The sequence below is a fragment of the Paramormyrops kingsleyae genome, chromosome 12 (genome assembly GCF_048594095.1).
Source record: "Paramormyrops kingsleyae isolate MSU_618 chromosome 12, PKINGS_0.4, whole genome shotgun sequence".
Lineage (NCBI taxonomy): Eukaryota > Metazoa > Chordata > Actinopteri > Osteoglossiformes > Mormyridae > Paramormyrops > Paramormyrops kingsleyae.
This window is the reverse complement of record NC_132808.1, coordinates 25,727,849-25,749,858: the sequence shown is the minus strand read 5'-3', so window position 1 is coordinate 25,749,858 and position 22,010 is coordinate 25,727,849. Positions and strand designations below refer to the sequence as shown.

The window sequence follows — 22,010 nt, the reverse complement described above, 5'->3', positions numbered from 1 at the left end:
CTATCGGTGAGATATCCATGACTTGCCCGATAACGGTAAAGATGTCTACGCAAGCTGTCTGTGAGCTATCGGTGAGATATCCATGACCTGCCCGATAACGGTAAAGATGTCTACGCCAGCTGTCTGTGAGCTATCGGTGAGATATCCATGACCTGCCCGATAACGGTAAAGATGTCTACGCCAGCTGTCTGTGAGCTATCGGTGAGATATCCATGACCTGCCCGATAACGGTAAAGATGTCTACGCCAGCTGTCTGTGAACTATCGGTGAGATATCCATGACCTGCCCGATAACGGTAAAGATGTCTACGCAAGCTGTCTGTGAGCTATCGGTGAGATATCCATGACCTGCCCGAAAACGGTAAAGATGTATAAACAAGCTGTCTAGAACTCCATGAAATGTCTAAGAGTACCATCTGCAGGTCAAAAGTTCGTTGAAAATAATTATGTTACGGAGAGGCATGACAAAGGAGGGGAAAAGAGGGACAATCCACGGAGCGCCTCACAACAAACAGAGTTCATTAACAAAACAGAACACAAAAGGGAGAAAGCAGAAATACAACCCCACAAGGACCAAGAACCAAACGGGAATAACAATAGCTAAATAAAAGTAAACACAAAGTAACACAACTAGGGAACAGAGCAAAACAGAGAAGAAGACTGGGAAACAACCAAAGCTACAAACACACAGTAACAATTACGGTGACTGACCTAAGGAACAACACAAGGGACTGCAAGTGGAATACATACACATAATAAACCAAGGAAACATCTACAGAAAATTCTAGTAGGGGCTGGTCCACATATCACAAACAGGGTCATAGAGTAAAATACGGTAAAATGTATTATTTTATGAAAATGAACTTAGATAAGCTTCCAATCAGGTCCCACCCCCTTTAGTTAAAATACCTGTTTCCCTGTTAGCTAAAATATATTATATGGAAAAAATTTTAAGTCACAAAGGAATAGTTTTCTTACCTTCTTTACTTACAGAAGATATTCTGTTGATCCAAACACACTGCTAACCAAATTCAGGATTGAACTCCATGGTGAAGCCAAATGCCTTCTGTGATGTCCCCAATCGGCAGATCTTAATTATCTGAAGAATAGTGCAATAACCACTCCACACAGCTCAGGACCCGGATGACATCATTCAAAGAAGGATTGAAGCTGTTCTGAAGACAAATGGGGGCTCAGTGCTGTAATAAGTCCTTAATGCAGGTGTTAAGTGTTTCAGGGATATGAAACGGGTGCTTGAAGCTGTAACTTTCATATAGAACTGTATAAATAATTATCCCCCCACATACTGCATATGTTCGCACAGGCCTGTTAGCACTGCCTGGAGAAACATCTGGAAACATGGACAAGGCTTTACACTGGAAAGAAACGTTTGAATGTTTTTCTAAAATCTGATTTTCAACCTGAAACAGCTCTTTTGTAAAACTCATGCCACTTATGTTTCATGAAAGAAAGAGTCTTTTCCAGTGAATCAAAACGTATTTTCTCTGTTTATCTTAACTAAGATGATCTAGCTCAAACATAAGACGGGATTACTTTGCCAGCATCATTTCAGTTGCTCTCTGTTTCCACCAAGCAGATCTTAAATATCTCAGCAGCAGCATGCAGTTCTGTAACTGTTCTCTGCATTCCCTGATTAAACTGAGTAGGAGCCAAACAGTCCTGTGTGGGTGTGGAGACTATGTCCACCTCACCCTGCTGTCTGTGTGTGTATTTTGTCTTACTGTCAATGTCTTCTTGAGGCCTTTTGTCTCTGTGTCCATACTCTGTCGTTATTGGTCAAACTGATTACATTTACACCTCCTGCTGCACTTTTGAACAGCTCCAAAAGCCAGAAACTGAGTTAATTTCCAAGGATTGTCGTGTTCTGTAGATCATCCAGTCCACCTATTAATGTCATTTTATGAACATTCGTCTTCTCAAAACAGTAATAAAATATGGGTCTAAATTTAATGGATTTATATGCCATTAATATATGTAACTAAATGTAATTACATAACACACACACACACACACACAATAACTAATGTAGCCAGCAAATAACCAAACAAGCACTGTTTTGTAACTGACTATCCATCCATTCTGTAGGGACTAAGGGACACAGCCCTGTGTGGCATTATATGACTTGCAGATCGATTTTTCCTTTTACATCGTGCTGTACTGTTAAACATATGAATACCTGAATGAATGGCAGAATGCACCCAGATCAGAGCTCATGAAGGGACCTGCGAAAGGCTCCTGGATATTGTTTCTAAGCACATACTGTACAGTTATTAGTATGTGTTTTCCAGGCTTTTCTTCTGCAGCCCTGACAAGCCGTCTAGGCCCTCAGCCACTTTTCTCAGGTGTTACGGCATTAAGGAGCTTATTGAGTGCGACCCCATTGGCTTCCATGGTGTTTCCCGCGAAGGTGGCTGTATTATGTTTGCCATTGTAACTTCATAGTTTCCCATTTGAATTGTGGTAAAGTTAAACACCAAAGAAACAAATAACCCCAGAACAGGGGCCTTTGCACAGAATGCTGTATGCAACAAACGTATCTGTTTTCTTCATGCAGACGGGCCGTAAAGAGAAAGGGGACCTTCTAAACACAGCCATTGACAAAATGACGAAAAAGACCAGGGACCTGCGCAGACAGGTAAGCTCATAGAATTTGTCATGATGCTGCTGTAACCAATGGAATAGATCAGCTCATTTTATAGTAATATGACCAATTGGCTGTGCGGGACTCATTACCACCCAGGGACAATTCGGAACTTATTGGACCAGTGGGTTGTGAGGGACAATGTTCAGAGAACTGAGCCATCAACAATCAGTCAGATTTATTCTCCGATGGAGAGATACAGTGATGCAGAGCATCATCGTCAGTTGCGGAATTATTCAGAAGTATGTGATAAGCTGCCTAATCAAAGGTACACTGATGTGTAGATGAGATGATGAGAATCATTAAAAACCTGCACTAGGTGATAATGCGTAAAAGGCATATAATTGCTTGGTTGGATAGTATGCATGGCATCCATTCTCCTCTAAAATTGGGGGTTGGTGTTAATAGACATTCATTTTAGAACAAATGGGTTTAATCACAACTGGGCTTGAATCAGAACCTCAGCCTAGCCACACAGACGCCTAGTGGACTTCTCAGCAGCCGTATGTCGGTGATGTGCTGTTTGCCTCACTTGTATGTCACTTTAGATAAATGCATCTGCTAAACAAAATAAATGCAAATGTTAACAGACCCCTAGAATCTCTCCCTTCTGATTAAGGAAATGCTGGTTAGACACAAGTGCAGGTACACAAAGTTCCAGCGTCCCCTTGTTACCTGGTTGGAATGGGAAGCAGAAGCAGGGTTGTCTGTCCCACTGGGACATCCATCACTGTGCCAGATATGTCACCAGATATGGCCTTTCAAAGTGGGACACCCCTGTCCTTTCATTACTGTAGGTAAAAAGGCCTTCAGCACATGGCCTGTTTATCATTTTAATAGTGCCCCTGTGGCCCCAAGTGGGGTCTAATATTCCACTCTATTCTCCCCAAACACAGCCACTCGTTAGAGGTTTCCTCCTATCATCATTATTGTGAGATAACGATGATTCCAGCTTGAGCATTCCGCTGTATTTATTAACAGGCTCTCGTCATTCTCTAAAGCTCCCGTGAGGCAGAGCATTCAGTCCCATTGTCAGGCTTCGGCTGCTTCCTTGCCTGGTCGGCCCACAACCCAACGCTAATAAACTGTAACCCAGGCCCTTATACTGAGGGTTAAGGCGTTACAGTTCGAGTCAGGTGGAGCTGCATCATTAACAACTTGGGAAAACAAGATGGCTGCTCCTTTTTATCATTTTTAATACAACTCAAATAATGGTGTCTGTTATTGTTTTGCATTGCTAATAGCTCGTAATTATTTTTTAAAAGATTGTAATTTAAACATGACTTATTGTAAATGTTTTCACTCCACTGTGATTCCCCCTGCATTAAAAACATGTGAAGATTCAAAGCACTTCAAATCAGATCGTTTGAACAGAAATGAAAGCGCCTACTTCATTGACCTTGATGCAATGTCATGTCGATTCACTCAGGCAGAGTGGATACCCTCACCCAGAAAGGCCGCTGTGGGTTTAAAGATAACATGAATATAGAAAGAGATAAAAATAGGTGTCCGGCTGTTGGAAATGTAGATGAATGGCATTAATCAGGAAGCAGAGACTTGGAGACATTAAGCCAATATCCTTAAATGCACCGTCTCCTGTCACTAGCAGCCGCATGCCACACATGCATTTCATCTGCTCTAAAACTGCTGTTTCTGTGGCATTTAAAGGCCGTTTCCTCCATGCATTTTTCATATGGATCACTGTTACCTTCTTAAGATAAATGATACAAAAGCATATTCAGTATTATCATTTCAGCTTAATCACATTGCACTACTATTGTATAAATATTTGAAAGTCTAAGCCAAGTTCTAAATTAGAATAGAATTACTTTATTGCCATTGCACATTTCTTGCAAAACATTTATTTTGTTTGTCCTGTATGTTAATTACCTCCTGAATACTTTACTATAGTACTGAAAGACTGATCTCTCAAAATTCTTAATTTTAGAAGTATAATTTTTGTTCATGCATTCATGACCGAAGTGTAATTTGGTTAAAATGGGTTAGCTTTATGTCGCACTGGAGAATTATTTCCAGAATAACAAATGGGAATTATTATCATTTTTACACCACATTTTAATCATTAACATAAAATGACTTGATTACTTTTCGTATTGTTTTACAATCTAGGATATACTGTTAAACTCTCCCAACAAACCATGCTTTATACCACCACAACTGCAGAGTTATATAGGAGGGAAGAGATCTTCTTCAAATACCACTGAGCTGAAATATTACTCTGTTGCGAATATTACAGTGACATAAACAAAGCAAAGTTCAGCTACACAGAGAGAGACTGTTAGTTTATTGGTGTTAAATATATCAAAGGTGAAATACTTGGCATGCATTGACAAGCACAATGTTTTTAGTTTGTGTTCTTAGATTCAGCACTAAAACCAAAGGAAGCCAAGTTTGGCATCATCACCTCTTGTGAAAATGTTAACTGTGTTGGATTTTCTAAATAAATAAATGAATGAGAAACCCACACGTAGGCATAGTAATATATGGCTGCTGTCCGATGTATCAGATTTAAATGGTACTTGTAAAATTTGCAATAGTTATTTTAGAATAACCACAAGCTAAACTGAACATCGATGACATCAGACAATATGTGATGCAAACATGGCACATTAGTATGCTTCAGGATCCAAATTTAACTTCGGTTAATTTTACCATTTAGTTAAGAAAAATCTTTACCACTTTTAACTGTTTCTTTCTAATTGTGACTTTAAAATAATTTCTGTAATCAGGAGAAACAACCATCGCAGAGTGAAATATTGATGTCAATGAAAATAATATTCAAACTTACAGCAAAGCGGCACCAGGCGTTACACAAGCGTCTTTCCTAGCATGAGCCTGGCACAGTGGTCATTTTGCCATCCAGTGCCCGCGTTGTTTAAAAAGCAATTGTACCCACCAGAGGGCCTGGGGGTGTGTCAGCCTTAAAATACGGTGGAGTCGGGTGCATTGCCGACACATTGCTATCTTGAGGCAATAAACTGGAGCGTCACTTCATCTCTCGCTCTATCCTGCTCTGCTCTCGCATACTGGGGTGCGTTTCCCAAACAACGACGGAAGTTAGCATTTAACAATGCATCGTACTACGGTAGTTCAAACTAACCAACATCCGAAGTACGACTGTTTCCCAAAACCGTCGTACCACAGTAGTTTGAACCACGTTAGTTAGTTGGGACTACCGTAGTTCGAACTATGGTTTCGGGAAACACTTGTGTCATACATACATATTTCGAACCACGCAAGTTGCTAACATAGTTAGCAACTATGGTTTCGGGAAACACCTGCGTCATACTTACATAGTTCGACCCACGCAAGTTGCTAACGTAGTTTGGGAAACGCACCCCCGGTTGGGAGCGAGTGAGCTACGTTGCATTGGAATGCTTGTGTTGCTTAGCAACATTCAACAGTTGGCCTGTGGGAACTACTTGTTTTGCGGAAGTTCGTAAATGTTTAACTTAAGAATCATTCAAAGTATTACATGTTGTGGCTTATTACTGTTACCTGCAGCTGTGAAATATGTCTGTATCACTATTTATTATGTAATTCATTTTGATTAGTGTAAGTTACTAAGTTTTGGAGACTGCATGCCCCTAACTGTATTTTTTCCATTGGATGTGTGTATTTTAGTATGCGATTTTAGTGACTGCAAGGTTTTTCAGGAACATACTGGTCGCATTGTAGCAGGACTGACTACAACTCTTTGAAGCCATGTGCCTCACGCAGTGACAATTTTTCCTCTGTTAAACTAGCAAACGTGGGTTGGTCATGCCCTAAAATAGCTAAAATATGGCCAATAGAGTCACTCTAGATTCACTGGGTTCCATAATGGAAATGTAAAAATGTACAAAACAATCCCAACTGGTCTTTGTAATGGACTATATTCAGATACCATTGCAGGTTAGTGAACAGTACAGTAGGATTTTGCTGAAACAGATTTCATGTTTTCTTAAGAGCAGCAACATTCCCTGGATAAATGGTGGTTGTAGTGGTATCTGTCCGCTATGCCGCCCCATGGACCAGAAACTCACGGCTGCTCTCCCTTCTCCAGCTGCGCAAAGCCGTGATGGACCACATCTCAGATTCCTTCCTAGAGACGAACGTGCCCCTGCTGGTCCTAATCGAGGCAGCGAAGAGCGGTAATGAGAAGGAGGTGAAGGAGTATGCGCAGGTCTTCCGGGAGCATGCCAATAAGCTGGTGGAGGTATGCCATCTTCATCTGTCCCATCTGACCGCAGCCTTCACTCCCTCCTTAGAATGACTGTGTAATGAGATACAAACAAAAGAGTCTTGTGTTTTATATGGGTGAATTTTGCATGTTATACTTGAAGAAAACAAAGATCCCTTTGGCTGGAACCAGTTACATGATCATGAATATTTTACATGAGAAAGATTTCAGTGACTTATGCAACATAATTTACATTAAAGTTTTTAAAATTAGGCTAAATCGGCAAAAAAGTAAACCATGTCACTTACTTACCTGCATCGGGGGCGTGTAGTACCGCTCTCACCCGAAAATCGCTCATCACATTCTAAATAGCTGCATTAGCGCATATTCAAATCGCATTCACATGGTAATTTGACGAACAGCGCAACGGTGAAACGCGATCCAGATACATCCCCATCAGCGCCATAAAAGGGGGGTAGGGGCGTGGCCAGGTGTCAATGGCTCATCATGAAAGTTGCTACGTATTCAATGAAAGGAGCCAGAAATAGCGACATGAAGTTAGCTTTTTCTTATTTATTTATCCAACTGATTGTTGCAACTACACCATTTAGTCATCTTCATGTAGCCAAGACTTTGCTGATCAGATATCTGGGATCAAAACAAACTTCCACCATTGCTTACTCTGTACTTTTATGAAGTTTCAGCAAGTGTTCCAAACTGCCTTTTGCAATGTCTATACTTTGATGTCAAATTACAAACTTCACATAAATCTGACATATTTACAAAGTGCACTAACATTAAGATGAGTTTGTTGCCAAACCAAATATATAAGAAATAATTTATTTGCCATGAATTTAGTTAAGTTTATGATATTGAATGAAATGTGTGACCATGCCCCAGTCAGTGAAAGTGTGTCCCCTATCCCTAGACTCCAGAGGGTTAATGATTTTGACACCAATATATACAGTAAACTGGTTAAATTTGCAGATGACACTAAGGTGGGTGATGTAGCAGATATTGAACTATTGGCACAGAGGCTACAGCAGGTTCTTGATTTAATTAGTGACTGGGCTGATACCTGGCAGATTAAATTTAACAAATATGAGGTAATCCATGCAGGGAGCAGAAATATAAAGTACAGTTATTTTATGGGTTCCACTGAAATAAAGGTAGCTGATTATGAGAAAGACCTTGGTGTGTATGTTGATGCTTCCATGTCCCACTCTCGCCAGTTTGGGGAAGCAATTAAAAAGGCCTATAGGATGTTGGGTTACATCTCTAGGTGTGTGGAGTTTAAGTCAAGGGAGGTGATGCTATGATTATACAATTCCTTGGTAAGGCCCCACCTAGAATATTGTGTGTAGGTTTGGTCACCTTACTTTAAAAAGGACATTGCTGCCTTGGAAAAGGTTCAATGTAGGGCTATAAGAATGATTCCTGGTCTTAGAGGAATGTCTTATGAGGAGAGATTAGCGGAGCTGAATCTCAGGAGCTCAGGGACGGGGTTGTGATCACTGTCACCAAGCAGTCACAGTCGTGAGGCCACCGTACTGCGTGTGACGAGAGAGGTGGGGGCCAGGAACTCACGGCCATGACGTCAGAGCTCAGGGACGGGATGTGATCACTGTCACCAAGCTGTCACATATAGAGCAATGAAAAAGTGTGCATAAGTAATAAACAAGTATTTGATATAAATGCCAAAGAGTGAATATGGAAGCAAAACGGAACAAAGCACAATGCGCTCTTTACCTGTTGTGGAGAGGAAATTGTAAAACTGCTTTTTTCATACAAAACATTTGAAGGTGTACTGCTGAAAAAACACTCTTTGTAGACTTTTTTTACCTTCACTTTTAATGCTAAAAAACCAGAAGTCAAAATTCTCGTGTCAAAGTTCTAGACCAATAATGGTGAAAAACTGTAAAATGAGCAATGGCAGAATTAATCATGATCATGATCATTGTAACTTGAATCCGCAGAAAAGGTGTTTTCTTATTTCTTCATACAGCCAGGGCATCACCACACAACATCCTGGCAGCAGGGAGTCTGTTCAGTTTTTCTGCAAATTAAAAGGAGTAATTAAAAGTATTTCAGCATTAATACCTCCTGCCATGTTACATGTGCGCTATTAATATTATTTTGCTTATAGATATTAGGCATATTTATGTACAATACAGCATTTCCTTTTGGGAATCCATTTCTGATATAAGGCACATTATGCCAATGGATGTGCAGATAATTCATACTCACCGGCTCTTTTCATGGGAGAAGGGTTTATAACTAATAATTACTGTGCAACAGTCAAATGCATTTCTCAAGTTGCTGAAAATATGCTCTGATAAAGGGAGCTTTTGGAAGGTATACCCACTTTATCTTTTTGTTGAGATTATAGGACTTTAAGAGAACTGCCAAGTTTGCTGATTTATGCTAAGACAATGCATGCATTATATCCCTGGAGGGCTCCAAGAAAAAAAAAGGTATTTTTCATCTATAAAGGCTACAGAGAACAATAATAAATTGTTAATCATTGTCAGTAGTCCTGCCACTGGAATCCAGTTATTCCCAACTTCTGGGAACATTATGAGATCAAGCAGCCATTGTAATAGACGTAATCTTCAGACATCAGCAGCTAAAAGGTTTTTAACAGCCTGGTTTTAGGCACATCTTATGGGTTGTACGAAACGACATACAATTTCCTGTCATATTCATCAGATTCACTCAGATTCATATCTGGTGGTGTTTTCTAGTGATTTAAATGGCACAGAGAGACTAACACATTACAGGCATATGCAATAATAATAATGATGATAACAACAATAGAAAGAAAAGAACACTTTCATTTCAATCGTAAAGTGTGATTAACCAATTAATTTTACACTTTGCCTGTGATTGTTAATTTTTGGCTTCTTTCCTTGACCACGTATGAAAGGTGCCTGTCATAGAGGGTTAGTACGTCTGCCTCCGGCAGAGAACAAGCAGCTTTATGAATGTGAGAAAGATTCTTCCTCTCTAATTGTAAACTGTATTTTGCACAAAATGAGGGCAGGCCTATATGTTTGGCATAATGCATGATCCTGAATGTGCCATCAGCTTTCAGAGGTATTTACTGCAGCCAGGGAAGTCAATGTCGCCTGTTTCCTAGAACCCTGTGGAACCATGTGTGTTCTGAAAAAGGCCATTTCAGCTGCAGATCTCCAGTGTTAGTACAGTCTTCTTATTTCTGGGTAGTTACTATTTATTGTTACCTAGCAGACATAATCTGAGTTTTTAGCTATCTATGTCAACAATACTTTTGTTGACTGAGGACAGACATGGATTTACTAAATCTTCATTTTAAATCCTGGCCCCTATTAGAAAATATTAATGAAAGGAGTTTCTACAGAAAACATGGGCTCTGGTTGTTCATAGATAAGCCTGCTTGCTTATGTGATGCTGGATTGGTAATTATACATTTACGTTCAGATCGATTGCTGCATTCTCATCTTTCAGTTTTGTCCATATCTTTTAAAATTCTGCTGTCTTGAATCTATAAATGCTTACATCACTCGCTGAGATCTCTGTCAGTTCTGTTTAACAGTCATCATGTCTACCTACTCAATGAATTCTGTTATCTGGCAGCATTCTGAGAATTAAAGTAATGCATCAAGTCCCAATGTCAGATAGCTGCATCACAGCCATACTCATCACAGCCATACTCTCACAAACCACAAAGAGGTGCCCATGTTTCATCAGCTCCAGGAAACACTTGTTTTCCCCATAGTTTATGAAGATCATCACAAGCATTCAGAATGGGCTGTCTGGGCTTTCTGAAGCAGCACCTACATCAGGAGCAACACAGCAGACGTAATATAAACTGTGCTCAAAATTAGCTCAGTGTCAAAGAAGGGTTAAGTATGACAGCAAGTGCCGAACACAAGTTCACCGGGAAAGGAGGTACAATATTAGCTCTGGTAAAGAGAAAGAGAAAGTAAACCATAACATAATGTACTTCCTTGTGGCACACTGTAACCGTGTAGTGTAGTCTGAGTAATATATTAATGTAGTGTACTTATAGTAGTATGATAGTATAATATAGTGTATTTAGAGTAGCATAATATTGTAGTGTATTTAGAATACTATAATATTGTGGTGTAGTTAGAGTAATAGTGTAGTGTATTTAGAATAGTATAATATTGTAGTGTAATTAGAGCAACAGTGTAGTGTAGTGTATTTAGAATAGTATAATATTGTAGTGTAGGTAGAGTAATAGCGTAGTGTAGTGTATTTAGAATAGTATAATATTGTAGTGTAGTTAGAGCAACAGTGTAGTGTAGTGTATTTAGAATAGTATAATATTGTAGTGTAGTTAGAGCAAGAGTGTAGTGTAGTGTATTTAGAATAGTATAATGGCGAGAGATTCCAGGCAGAAGAGATACTTGTTTGGAATATTTTTTTTACTGAAGTGTTTAGTGACAGCTGTACAACTCCTGTGATATTTCAATTGTAGGACAAGTATCTGTGATACTTTTTAAGATAAATTTTCTGAAACTGCTTGTTCTATTCAGAGTCACGGGAGTCCAGAGCCTATGGGCACAAAGCAGGGAAAAACCCAGGTTGGGGCACCAACTCATCACAGGACACACTCGCAATTTTGTAACTCCAATTAGCCTCAGTGTGTTTTTCGACTGTAGGGGGGAAACCAGAGTACGTGGAAGAAACCCCACAATGAACCAGGGAGAACATGCAAACTCCACACATGTGGAATCCCAGCAGAGATTCATAGGCACCAGCATCCAAGTAGGTCCATTTGTGTCCTTTTCAGCCCATCAGAGACACGTCTCGATCCGATCAATTTTGCAGGTCTGTTTTGTTGTGTCATATTCCGAATTTTCAGTCGAGTTGCAGTTAGATTTTTCTAATTCGAGGTTTGAATTGTTATAGTCAAATGTGTCTTCACCGATACAAGTTTTACCAGGAATGGTCGAGTTCCCTAGTCGAAAAAAGGTCAACAGTCCCATTTGATGTCCGAATTGGTCAAGTTAAGAGGCATTTGAGTTCCAAGGTTCCGCTGTATAATATAATATAATAAAGTATAATATAATATAGTAGGATTATCAGTATGTGTGTTCCTGCCAATATCTATTATGCGTTGCTCAATTGCCAAACTTCATGTGAATGCATAATTCAGCAGTGACTATTCTCAGCATTATTTTTCTGTATGTTACTGTAAGTATAACTTATTCCAGCAGCTGGAAGATTCAGATTATTTCTTTGTGACGATTTGTCTTAAGATGAACAAGCTTGCTACTGAGCTTCATGGTTATTGAAATAGATTTTTGCTTTAAATAATTGCCGATATTTTAATTTTGAGCATCATAAGCTCAGTAATGCTTGAAGTGGATGATCAGGGCGCCCCTGCGTGACACTGGGCGATTGAGAGCTGCAGTTCTACAGTGACAGATGACATTTCATGGTATAGCTGAGATGTGCTTCGGGTATCAGGTACAGGTTCACTTTCAGTAGGCTGAAGTCAGCTGTCTGCCTAGGGTCTTCTGTTCCCTGTATCTGTTGTTCCCTGTATCTGTTGTTCCCTGTATCTGTTGTTCCCTGTATCTGTTGTTCCCTGTATCTGTTGTTCCCTGTATCTGCTGTTCCCTGTATCTGCTGTTCCCTGTATCTGTTGTTCCCTGTATCTGCTGTTCCCTGTATCTGCTGTTCCCTGTATCTGCTGTTCCCTGTATCTGTTGTTCCCTGTATCTGTGCCTGTCTGTCTAACCTGGCACTGGCCTCCATTAAGGCTGATGATCTCACCACCACCCTCCGTCCGCCTTCCTCCCTCCATCAATGTGCTGTCTTTCTCCCCCTCGGCAAAGGAAGTGATGCTGCCATCTTATCATGGTGCTTTTTTCTGCAGCAATTGAGAGTTTTGAAATCTGCAGTGTGCGTTGTGGGTATTGGACAGCTCAGAAAGGCTTCATATGTAGGTGATCTTGTCAGAGCCTGCTGCTTAACAGTCACCCTTCCTGATATTCTTGTTCTCACATTCTTAGGACTTACGGATATTCTGAAATGTAGACAGCGAAGTATTGATAGATTAAGTCAGTGATGTCTACTGCCAGGTCATCCAAGGAATGCTGGGAAGTTTGGCTTAAATGAGAGGACCTTAGTGCATGATCATACATCCGCCGGCACCTCTGCTCTTATGTCTAATAAGGATCTGAAGATACAGTATCCTGCTGTGTTGTGTGATTCTCAGATTTACATGGTGTATCGCAGTAATTTTCTTTTTATTCCACAAGTGACCGATCTGCACTTTGAGGTTTCTTGGTGGTTCTGTGGGCCTGGATGTCGAGCAGCACGCTGTCTCTCTCAGAGTTTGAAGATGCAGTTCACTGTCAGGGCCAATAGCTAATAATACCTATAATAGTATTATAATTATAGTACCTATGTATGACAGCTGTCCGGAATTATACAGAAAAAATATCTCCTGATGTCATCTGTATTTGAACATCATGTGCAGACTGCAGGGATGCTGGTCCACATGAAGATGATGTCAGTAATTCCTTAATCTCTTTTGCTAAATGTGTGGCAGTGGGACCTCGCATTCTGGGGGTCTGCAGTGTGATGCTGTATGTGTGGCAGTGGGACCTCGCATCCCGGGGGTCTGCAGAGTGATGCTGAATGTGTGGCAGTGGGACCTTGCATTCTGGGGGTCTGCAGTGTGATGCTGAATGTGTGGCAGTGGAGCCTTGCAGCCTGGGGTTCTGCAGTGTGATGCTGTATGTGTGGCAGTGGGACCTTGCATCCTGGGGTTCTGCAGTGTGATGCTGAATATGTGGCAGAGGGGCCTTGCATCCTGGGGTTCTGCAATGTGATGCTGAATGTGTGGCAGTGGGACCTCGCATCCTGGGGTTCTGCAATGTGATGCTGAATGTGTGGCAGTGGGGCCTCGCATCCTGGGGTTCTGCAATGTGATGCTGAATGTGTGGCAGTGGGACCTCGCATCCTGGGGTTCTGCAATGTGATGCTGAATGTGTGGCAGTGGGACCTCGCATCCCGGGGGTCTGCAGTGTGATGCTGAATGTGTGGCAGTGGGACCTCGCATCCTGGGGTTCTGCAATGTGATGCTGAATGTGTGGCAGTGGGACCTCGCATCCCGGGGGTCTGCAGTGTGATGCTGAATGTGTGGCAGTGGGACCTCACATCCTGGGGGTCTGCAATGTGATGCTGGATGGGTGGCAGTGGGACCTCGCATCCCGGGGGTCTCAGTGTGATGCTGAATGTGTGGCAGTGGAGCCTTGCAGCCTGGGGTTCTGCAGTGTGATGCTGTATGTGTGGCAGTGGGACCTTGCATCCTGGGGTTCTGCAGTGTGATGCTGAATATGTGGCAGAGGGGCCTTGCATCCTGGGGTTCTGCAATGTGATGCTGAATGTGTGGCAGTGGGACCTCGCATCCTGGGGTTCTGCAATGTGATGCTGAATGTGTGGCAGTGGGGCCTCGCATCCTGGGGTTCTGCAATGTGATGCTGAATGTGTGGCAGTGGGACCTCGCATCCTGGGGTTCTGCAATGTGATGCTGAATGTGTGGCAGTGGGACCTCGCATCCCGGGGGTCTGCAGTGTGATGCTGAATGTGTGGCAGTGGGACCTCACATCCTGGGGGTCTGCAATGTGATGCTGGATGGGTGGCAGTGGGACCTCGCATCCCGGGGGTCTCAGTGTGATGCTGTATGTGTGGCAGTGGGACCTCGCATCCCGGGGTTCTGCAGTGTGATGCTGAATGTGTGGCAGTGGGACCTCGCATCCTGGGGGTCTGCAGTGTGATGCTAAATGTGTGGCAGTGGGACCTCGCATCCTGGGGTTCTGCAATGTGATGCTGAATGTGTGGCAGTGGGACCTCGCATCCCGGGGGTCTGCAATGTGATGCTGAATGTGTGGCAGTGGGACCTCGCATCCCGGGGGTCTGCAGTGTGATGCTGTATGTGTGGCAGTGGGACCTCGCATCCTGGGGGTCTGCAGTGTGATGCTGAATGTGTGGCAGTGGGACCTCGCATCCCGGGGGTCTGCAGTGTGATGCTGTATGTGTGGCAGTGGGACCTCGCATCCTGGGGGTCTGCAGTGTGATGCTGTATGTGTGGCAGTGGGACCTCACATCCTGGGGGTCTGCAATGTGATGCTGGATGGGTGGCAGTGGGACCTCGCATCCCGGGGGTCTCAGTGTGATGCTGTATGTGTGGCAGTGGGACCTCGCATCCCGGGGTTCTGCAGTGTGATGCTGAATGTGTGGCAGTGGGACCTCGCATCCTGGGGGTCTGCAGTGTGATGCTAAATGTGTGGCAGTGGGACCTCGCATCCTGGGGTTCTGCAATGTGATGCTGAATGTGTGGCAGTGGGGCCTCGCATCCCGGGGGTCTGCAATGTGATGCTGAATGTGTGGCAGTGGGACCTCGGATCCTGGGGGTCTGCAGTGTGATGCTGTATGTGTGGCAGTGGGACCTCGCATCCTGGGGGTCTGCAGTTTGATGCTGAATGTGTGGCAGTGGGACCTCGCATCCCGGGGGTCTGCAATGTGATGCTGAATGTGTGGCAGTGGGACCTCGCATCCCGGGGGTCTGCAGTGTGATGCTGAATGTGTGGCAGTGGGACCTCGCATCCCGGGGGTCTGCAGTGTGATGCTGTATATGTGGCAGTGGGGCCTCGCATCCCGGGGGTCTGCAGTGTGATGCTGAATGTGTGGCAGTGGGACCTCGCATCCCGGGGGTCTGCAGTGTGATGCTGTATATGTGGCAGTGGGGCCTCGCATCCCGGGGGTCTGCAGTGTGATGCTGAATGTGTGGCAGTGGGACCTCGCATCCCGGGGGTCTGCAATGTGATGCTGTATGTGTGGCAGTGGGGCCTCGCATCCCGGGGGTCTGCAGTGTGATGCTGTATGTGTGGCAGTGGGACCTCGCATCCTGGGGGTCTGCAGTGTGATGCTGTATGTGTGGCAGTGGGACCTCACATCCTGGGGGTCTGCAATGTGATGCTGGATGGGTGGCAGTGGGACCTCGCATCCCGGGGGTCTCAGTGTGATGCTGTATGTGTGGCAGTGGGACCTCGCATCCCGGGGTTCTGCAGTGTGATGCTGAATGTGTGGCAGTGGGACCTCGCATCCTGGGGGTCTGCAGTGTGATGCTGTATGTGTGGCAGTGGGACCTCGCATCCCGGGGGTCTGCAGTGTGATGCTGTATGTGTGGCAGTGAGGCCTCGCATCCCGGGGGTCTGCAGTGTGATGCTGAATGTGTGGCAGTGGGACCTCGCATCCCGGGGGTCTGCAGTGTGATGCTGAATGTGTGGCAGTGGGACCTCGCATCCCGGGGGTCTGCAGTGTGATGCTGAATGTGTGGCAGTGGGACTTCGCATCCCGGGGGTCTGCAGTGTGATGCTGAATGTGTGGCAGTGAGACCTCGCATCCCGGGGGTCTGCAGTGTGATGCTGAATGTGTGGCAGTGGGACCTCGAATCCCGGGGGTCTGCAATGTGATGCTAAATGTGTGGCAGTGGGACCTCGCATCCCGGGGGTCTGCAGTGTGATGCTGAATGTATGGCAGTGCTGCCTCGCATCCCGGGGGTCTGGCTCTGTGTGTGTGCAGTTTACATGGATTCATTTAGCTTAGAAATACTTGCTTATTTGTAAATTGCATGTCCTTAGCGTGTGTTTCCCCTCTATGTGTGCTTAGGGTGTATAATTTGATTCTTTATCCATAGAAAAGGATCCACAAACAGCTGCTAGAGTACAGAAAATGAGAGTGTATGGAAGGAGAAAGCAGTAATATCTGGACAGGGCTGGACAGTAACGTCTTGTAAACTTCATTCCTACCCATAAGTTTCACGGCTGTCTCTAGTTTCCTGTCCTGTCCTGTATAAGGGCACACCTTCCTCTCGCTCTAAGTTAATCTGTTAATGAAATCAATTCCAGGATAAGGATTTTTTACTGTTCTCTTTCTTTGGCTCTTTATGTTGCCCTTGTTTTACGCCTCTGTCATTGCAGCTTCTGTGTTGCGGGACTTAAATTCCTTTACGGTAATTTTTTTTATTCAAAAACTTAAGTCTTTAAGTTGAATTTGTAGGTAAGTTGGAACCATCATAATGAAGCACATGATAATGATACTGATAATTATACAATAATAACAGAAGGACTTACATACATTCCTGTACTGCACCTCAAGTCGACACACAGCTGAAGTCATGCAGTGTTTTCATGAGCATCACAAAGGAGTGTGTATGTTCATTATTGTGAACCATTGTGTTTACCCCAAATGTTTAATATAACAGGCTTGATGTAAGTGCGTTTGTAAGTACAAGCTGTCTGTAAGTCAGACCTTCTTAACCCAGGGACTGCTTGTACATAATAATACTTAACTGTGTTGTGAATAAAAACTATGATTGAGTATTTTTGTGATCACATGCTTAAAAGTAAGTTTACATGAAAAACCTCTTCAGCTGTAATGATTATAAATCATAATATTCTCTATTTTTATTCTCTGTGAGCTATTGGCAAGGCAGTTGGATTATTCATGTACCTCATTTAACTAATTGGACTGTTTTCAACGAATCGGGACAGAAGAGGCTGTTAAAATACAGGAAAATGAGAGCCTGCTTGGGAGCACTCAGCAGCAGAAGTGGAAATCAGGCGATAAGGACAGAGTGTGTGAGCTCTTCATGCCTTTAAATACTCAGAGAAGATGGATGGTTCTACATTCAAACTGGGATTGGCTGTTTGCTGGTAAGACATGATATATAAAAGCAGAAAAAGTCTGAGCCTCATTAGTGAAATGAAGTTAACATTAAACAGAGCCACCATGTCAGTGACGTGAAGCTTGGGGTACCTTGTAGTGATGTCACACACACAGGGATATGAGGAGCGATGTTAGGCTGCCCCCTACTGGCCATTGCTGAGTCGTGGGTCCTTGATCAGACCAGGCCCTTCCGGCTCCCTGCCATGACTCACAGAGACCTCATTATAGACTCTTTTTCCTGTTTCAGACAGTTGGCAGCCTGTTCGGTTCACTTCCTTCATTGCAGCCCAGCTGAAGGTTTCTGTTGTCATTGTTGATCAGACCATTGAGCTGCTTCTGCTCAATTACGCTGGTTTAAAGCTTCCAAGCCTGTGGCCATAGTGCCTTCACCTGTCAGTGCTGGGAAACAGACAGTGTCATTTGTGCTTTGCCTGTAGTCAAATGCTACGCGTGACTTTATCCTTAACATTTCAGCACAGCAAAGTGCAAAGCACAGGAACCCTGGACAGCTCATGGCTGTGTTCCTGATTCCAACATTCCCACTCAGCTGCATGAAATGAATCAGTGGCAGTTTTTGAGTTTGTTCAATCTTTCTTACACCATCCTACTATAATACAAACATTTTAGTAAACTTGTTTCCTCAGATAATGTTTATATCTATGTGTTTTATATTTATTTTTAACTTTCTCTAACCATGTCAGTAGAAGAGTGAACTGAATTTAACAGTAAGAAACAAACGGTGATTCTCATAGACCTGCTGTTCTGACGCTGACTCTATGACCTGCATTGAGTTCTGTTTATCTGTAAATCACTGTACCTGTTAGAGTACATCATGCAATTATTCTTATTAAATACAATAAAATAATGGGCATCTTAAGGAAACTGCCATACTGCCCTCTCACATTGTTCCCATTGACTTTTCCTCCTGCTCACGTGGCCGATGGGGGACGGTCGTCTTAAACCTTTTCATTATCACAGCAACTTGCTGAGATTTTCAGCCTTCACAGCAGCACGAGGGTGTTCGCATTAATCTCGTTGTGAACATTGTGTGGGTTGCAGCTAATTGCTTTGTATAGTTTGAACTCTTCCCCTTGAGTTTACAGCGGCAGCCTGCTGAATCCTTGGTAGTGTACCTGCGTGTTGTGCTGCACTGATGACACACCGTACAGGTCTCTCGCAACATCATCACAAAAGTTCACGCATGTTTTAGATGTCGACTGTAGTTTGTTTAATTAATTGTGGTTTAATTGCTTTTTTAATCAGTGCATGATGGTTTCCTTTTTTAACGCTAGGACCTGAGGAGCTCTGTGCAACCTCTCAGTCACGGGGACCTGAAGCTTTCACACTACCTGCCTGTAAGACACTCGGCTAATGACAAACGTCACCCTTTGCTGCTGTGTGGAAATTTCCAGCGTTGCCGGCTGGTGTGGCTCAGTGGCGTCACACTTCTGGGGTTTCGGGTTCAGCTCTGAGGTCTGTGACGAACTGGCATCCTTTGTTCTGTTTGCTGTGCCCAGTTCATTCTGGGAGGGGTCCAGGCATAGTGTCACCCTGCGCTGAACTGGAATAAGCAGTCATGGAAAATGTGGGCTGTGTCATTCGCCTCCGTTGTAGGATGTAAATGAGTAAAGGAGTACGTGCCAAAGTGATGCTGCCTTCGTAAGCGATGTGAAGAAGCACAGGGTGGGCAGGATGCAGTAAACTGCTAAGGCTTTCCTGGTTTCTCCGTCGCTTAACATGTCTGCGTTATAAACGGCTGCTAACATCAGCTAAACAAACCGAGGCCTTAGTCTCCTGTGGCTCTGAGTTACTGCAGTACGTCTGCATTTCATCTTCTGCTAGGAGCCCCTCGGATTCACGCTTTGACCACTTTATATAATTATCCCGGGGTGTTCAGCTGTCGCCGTTTACCTTCAGCAGGTGTTTTTAATCACACAGCGAGCTTGTTAAGACACTCCACCACCATCCTCATCATCATCATTCTGTATCTTCATCCTCATTCTGATTCTGGTGTGTAAAGGAGAGTCAATTTATGTTTATGAAGGCAGCTTGGCACAGACACATACACTGCAAGGCTAGAATCACCCTAACAGTGTCTTATCTAAAATGTCCTGCATTAGCAGTGTATCGTTAACTAAAAAGCCAGCCTCTTTTGGCAGCAGATTCATTTAATCCATGCAAATGAATATGATTTGCACATAACTGGTACCAAATAACCCCTTTAAAATCCCTTGGTTACGGTTCTTCTTGCTAGACTACCATAAAACTAAGACAATCAATAATCATTCATCTTTCTTGATGAGACATCATCACCGCCACTCAAAGGCCAAAGCTAATGAAACGCTACAGATATTGGACGTACAAGAAGTCCAGTCCATTTCCCAGGACACCATCATCATTCTTGATGAATTGTAGTCTAGCACTAAGCATTAATTTAAGTAATTTCCTCCTGGATTAATAAAGTTTTCTGACTCTTATTCTAATTTTGATTTACATGTTTTTAAATCAAGCTAATTTTTTCTCCATGGTGATCTGCATAATTGACTGTGTAGTCCTGTGTAGGTTTTAGCTATTAATGAAATAACTTTATGTAAATGACATTATAGCAAAGACTCCAAGGACTGTGTACGTTTTGTTATTAATTTTGATCGCTCCATGGGCAGTACAGTGGCTTGGCAGGGCTAGGTAGCTCACCTCCACGGCTCGGTTCAGGTGCTGCCAAGCTGACTGTTTGTATGTTCTTCCATGAGGAGTCTGCATGATCTCCTGTGTAGAGTCTGCATGTTTTCCCATGTGGAGTCTGCATGATCTCCTGTGTAGAGTCTGCATGTTTTCCCATGTGGAGTCTGCATGATCTCCTGTGTAGAGTCTGCATGTTTTCCCATGTGGAGTCTGCATGATCTCCTGTGTAGAGTCTGCATGTTTTCCCCTGTAGAGTCTGCATGATCTCCTGTGTAGAGTCTGCATGTTTTCCCATGTGGAGTCTGCATGATCTCCTGTGTAGAGTCTGCATGTTTTCCCATGTGGAGTCTGCATGATCTCCTGTGTAGAGTCTGCATGTTTTCCCCTGTAGAGTCTGCATGATATCCTGTGTAGAGTCTGCATGTTTTCCCATGTGGAGTCTGCATGATCTCCTGTGTAGAGTCTGCATGTTCTCCCCTGTAGAGTCTGTTTGATCTCCTGTGTAGAGTCTGCATGATCTCCTGTGTAGAGTCTGTATGTTTTCCCTTGTGGAATCTGCATGTTCTCCCCTGTGGAGTCTGCATATTATCCCCTGTGGAGTCTATGTTATCCCCTGTGGAGTCTGCATATTATCCCCTGTGGAGTCTATGTTATCCCCTGTGGAGTCTGTATGTTCTCCCCTGTGGAGTTTGCATGTTCTCCTGAGTGGAGCTCATACGTTCTCCCGTGTGGAATCTGCATGTTCTCCCCTGTGGAGTCTGCATATTATCCCGTGCTCTGCTGCTTTCTGTCAGCTGTTCTGGGTTCTTGCTGCAGTTGTCCTTGGGGCGTGAGCCACACCAATGGACTAGCATCCCATCTGTAGTGTTTGTTCCTGGCATAGGGTCCAGGCTGACCCTAACCACACATTGGATATGGATGTAGAACAGGGGATTAATATAATCCATTACATCCAGGTGAAAGTGTCGTGTTTCTCTTAAGAAGCTAGCAGAAATTTAACTTTCTGTTTATGGTCATTAATAATATCCTGGATGTCTGCATATCTGTGTGCCCGTGCAGAAGGGAAGATTCATCATTATCTGCCTTATCTGTTTAACTTCACTGATCTCTTATGGACCACATGCTACGTGTTGCATGTGAGGATCAGCATATTGATATATGTGGCTCAAAGCAAGGTGCCGTGAAGTGGAAGCGATTCGTGCAGCATGGAGATTTCCTCCACTGACACTCATGGCGTCAATCATGCGTAGTGCCTGCAGCATAGGACCTTAATGACATCATCAGGGAGTGTGAAAACAGCACTGTGGTCTGTGTGTAAAATGTCCCATTTCACATGCGCTGGACTCTGAGTGTGTCCGATGTCCGAGTGAGCCAGCTGCTCCATGGCCTTTCACGCAGGTGGCAAACCTGGCCTGCTCCATCTCCAACAACGAGGAAGGTGTGAAGCTGGTGCGCATGGCCGCCACGCAGATCGACAGCCTGTGTCCACAGGTAGGGGCAACCAGCCGCGGCCAGCAGGGCTGACTCACCTCACGCTGAGAGCATGTGACTTAAAGTCAGGCATGATTGGAAGAGCATAGTGACATTCCTGGGGGGGGAGGGGGCAGATGGGGGTAATGGGACACACAGAGGTTTATGGGTGATGGGACACACAGAGGTTTATGGGTGATGGGACAGACAGAGGTTTATGGATGATGGGACAGACAGAGGTTTATGGATGATGGGACAGACA

General features: G+C 43.8%; 1 protein-coding gene across 3 annotated transcripts in view; it reads left to right on the top strand.

The window, feature by feature from the left end:
• LOC111859271 (catenin alpha-2-like) overlaps positions 1-22,010 on the top strand; it is a 141,232-nt gene that overhangs the window by 102,846 nt on the left and 16,376 nt on the right. For 2 of the 3 annotated variants that reach the window (XM_072697783.1, XM_023841798.2), the window contains 4 exons: positions 2,575-2,655; positions 6,728-6,880; positions 18,889-18,951; positions 21,677-21,769. In XM_072697783.1, the coding sequence (XP_072553884.1) occupies positions 2,575-2,655; positions 6,728-6,880; positions 18,889-18,951; positions 21,677-21,769 (390 nt within the window). The remainder of the gene's footprint in view (positions 1-2,574; positions 2,656-6,727; positions 6,881-18,888; positions 18,952-21,676; positions 21,770-22,010) is intronic. The other variant, XM_072697784.1, reaches the window with a different exon arrangement.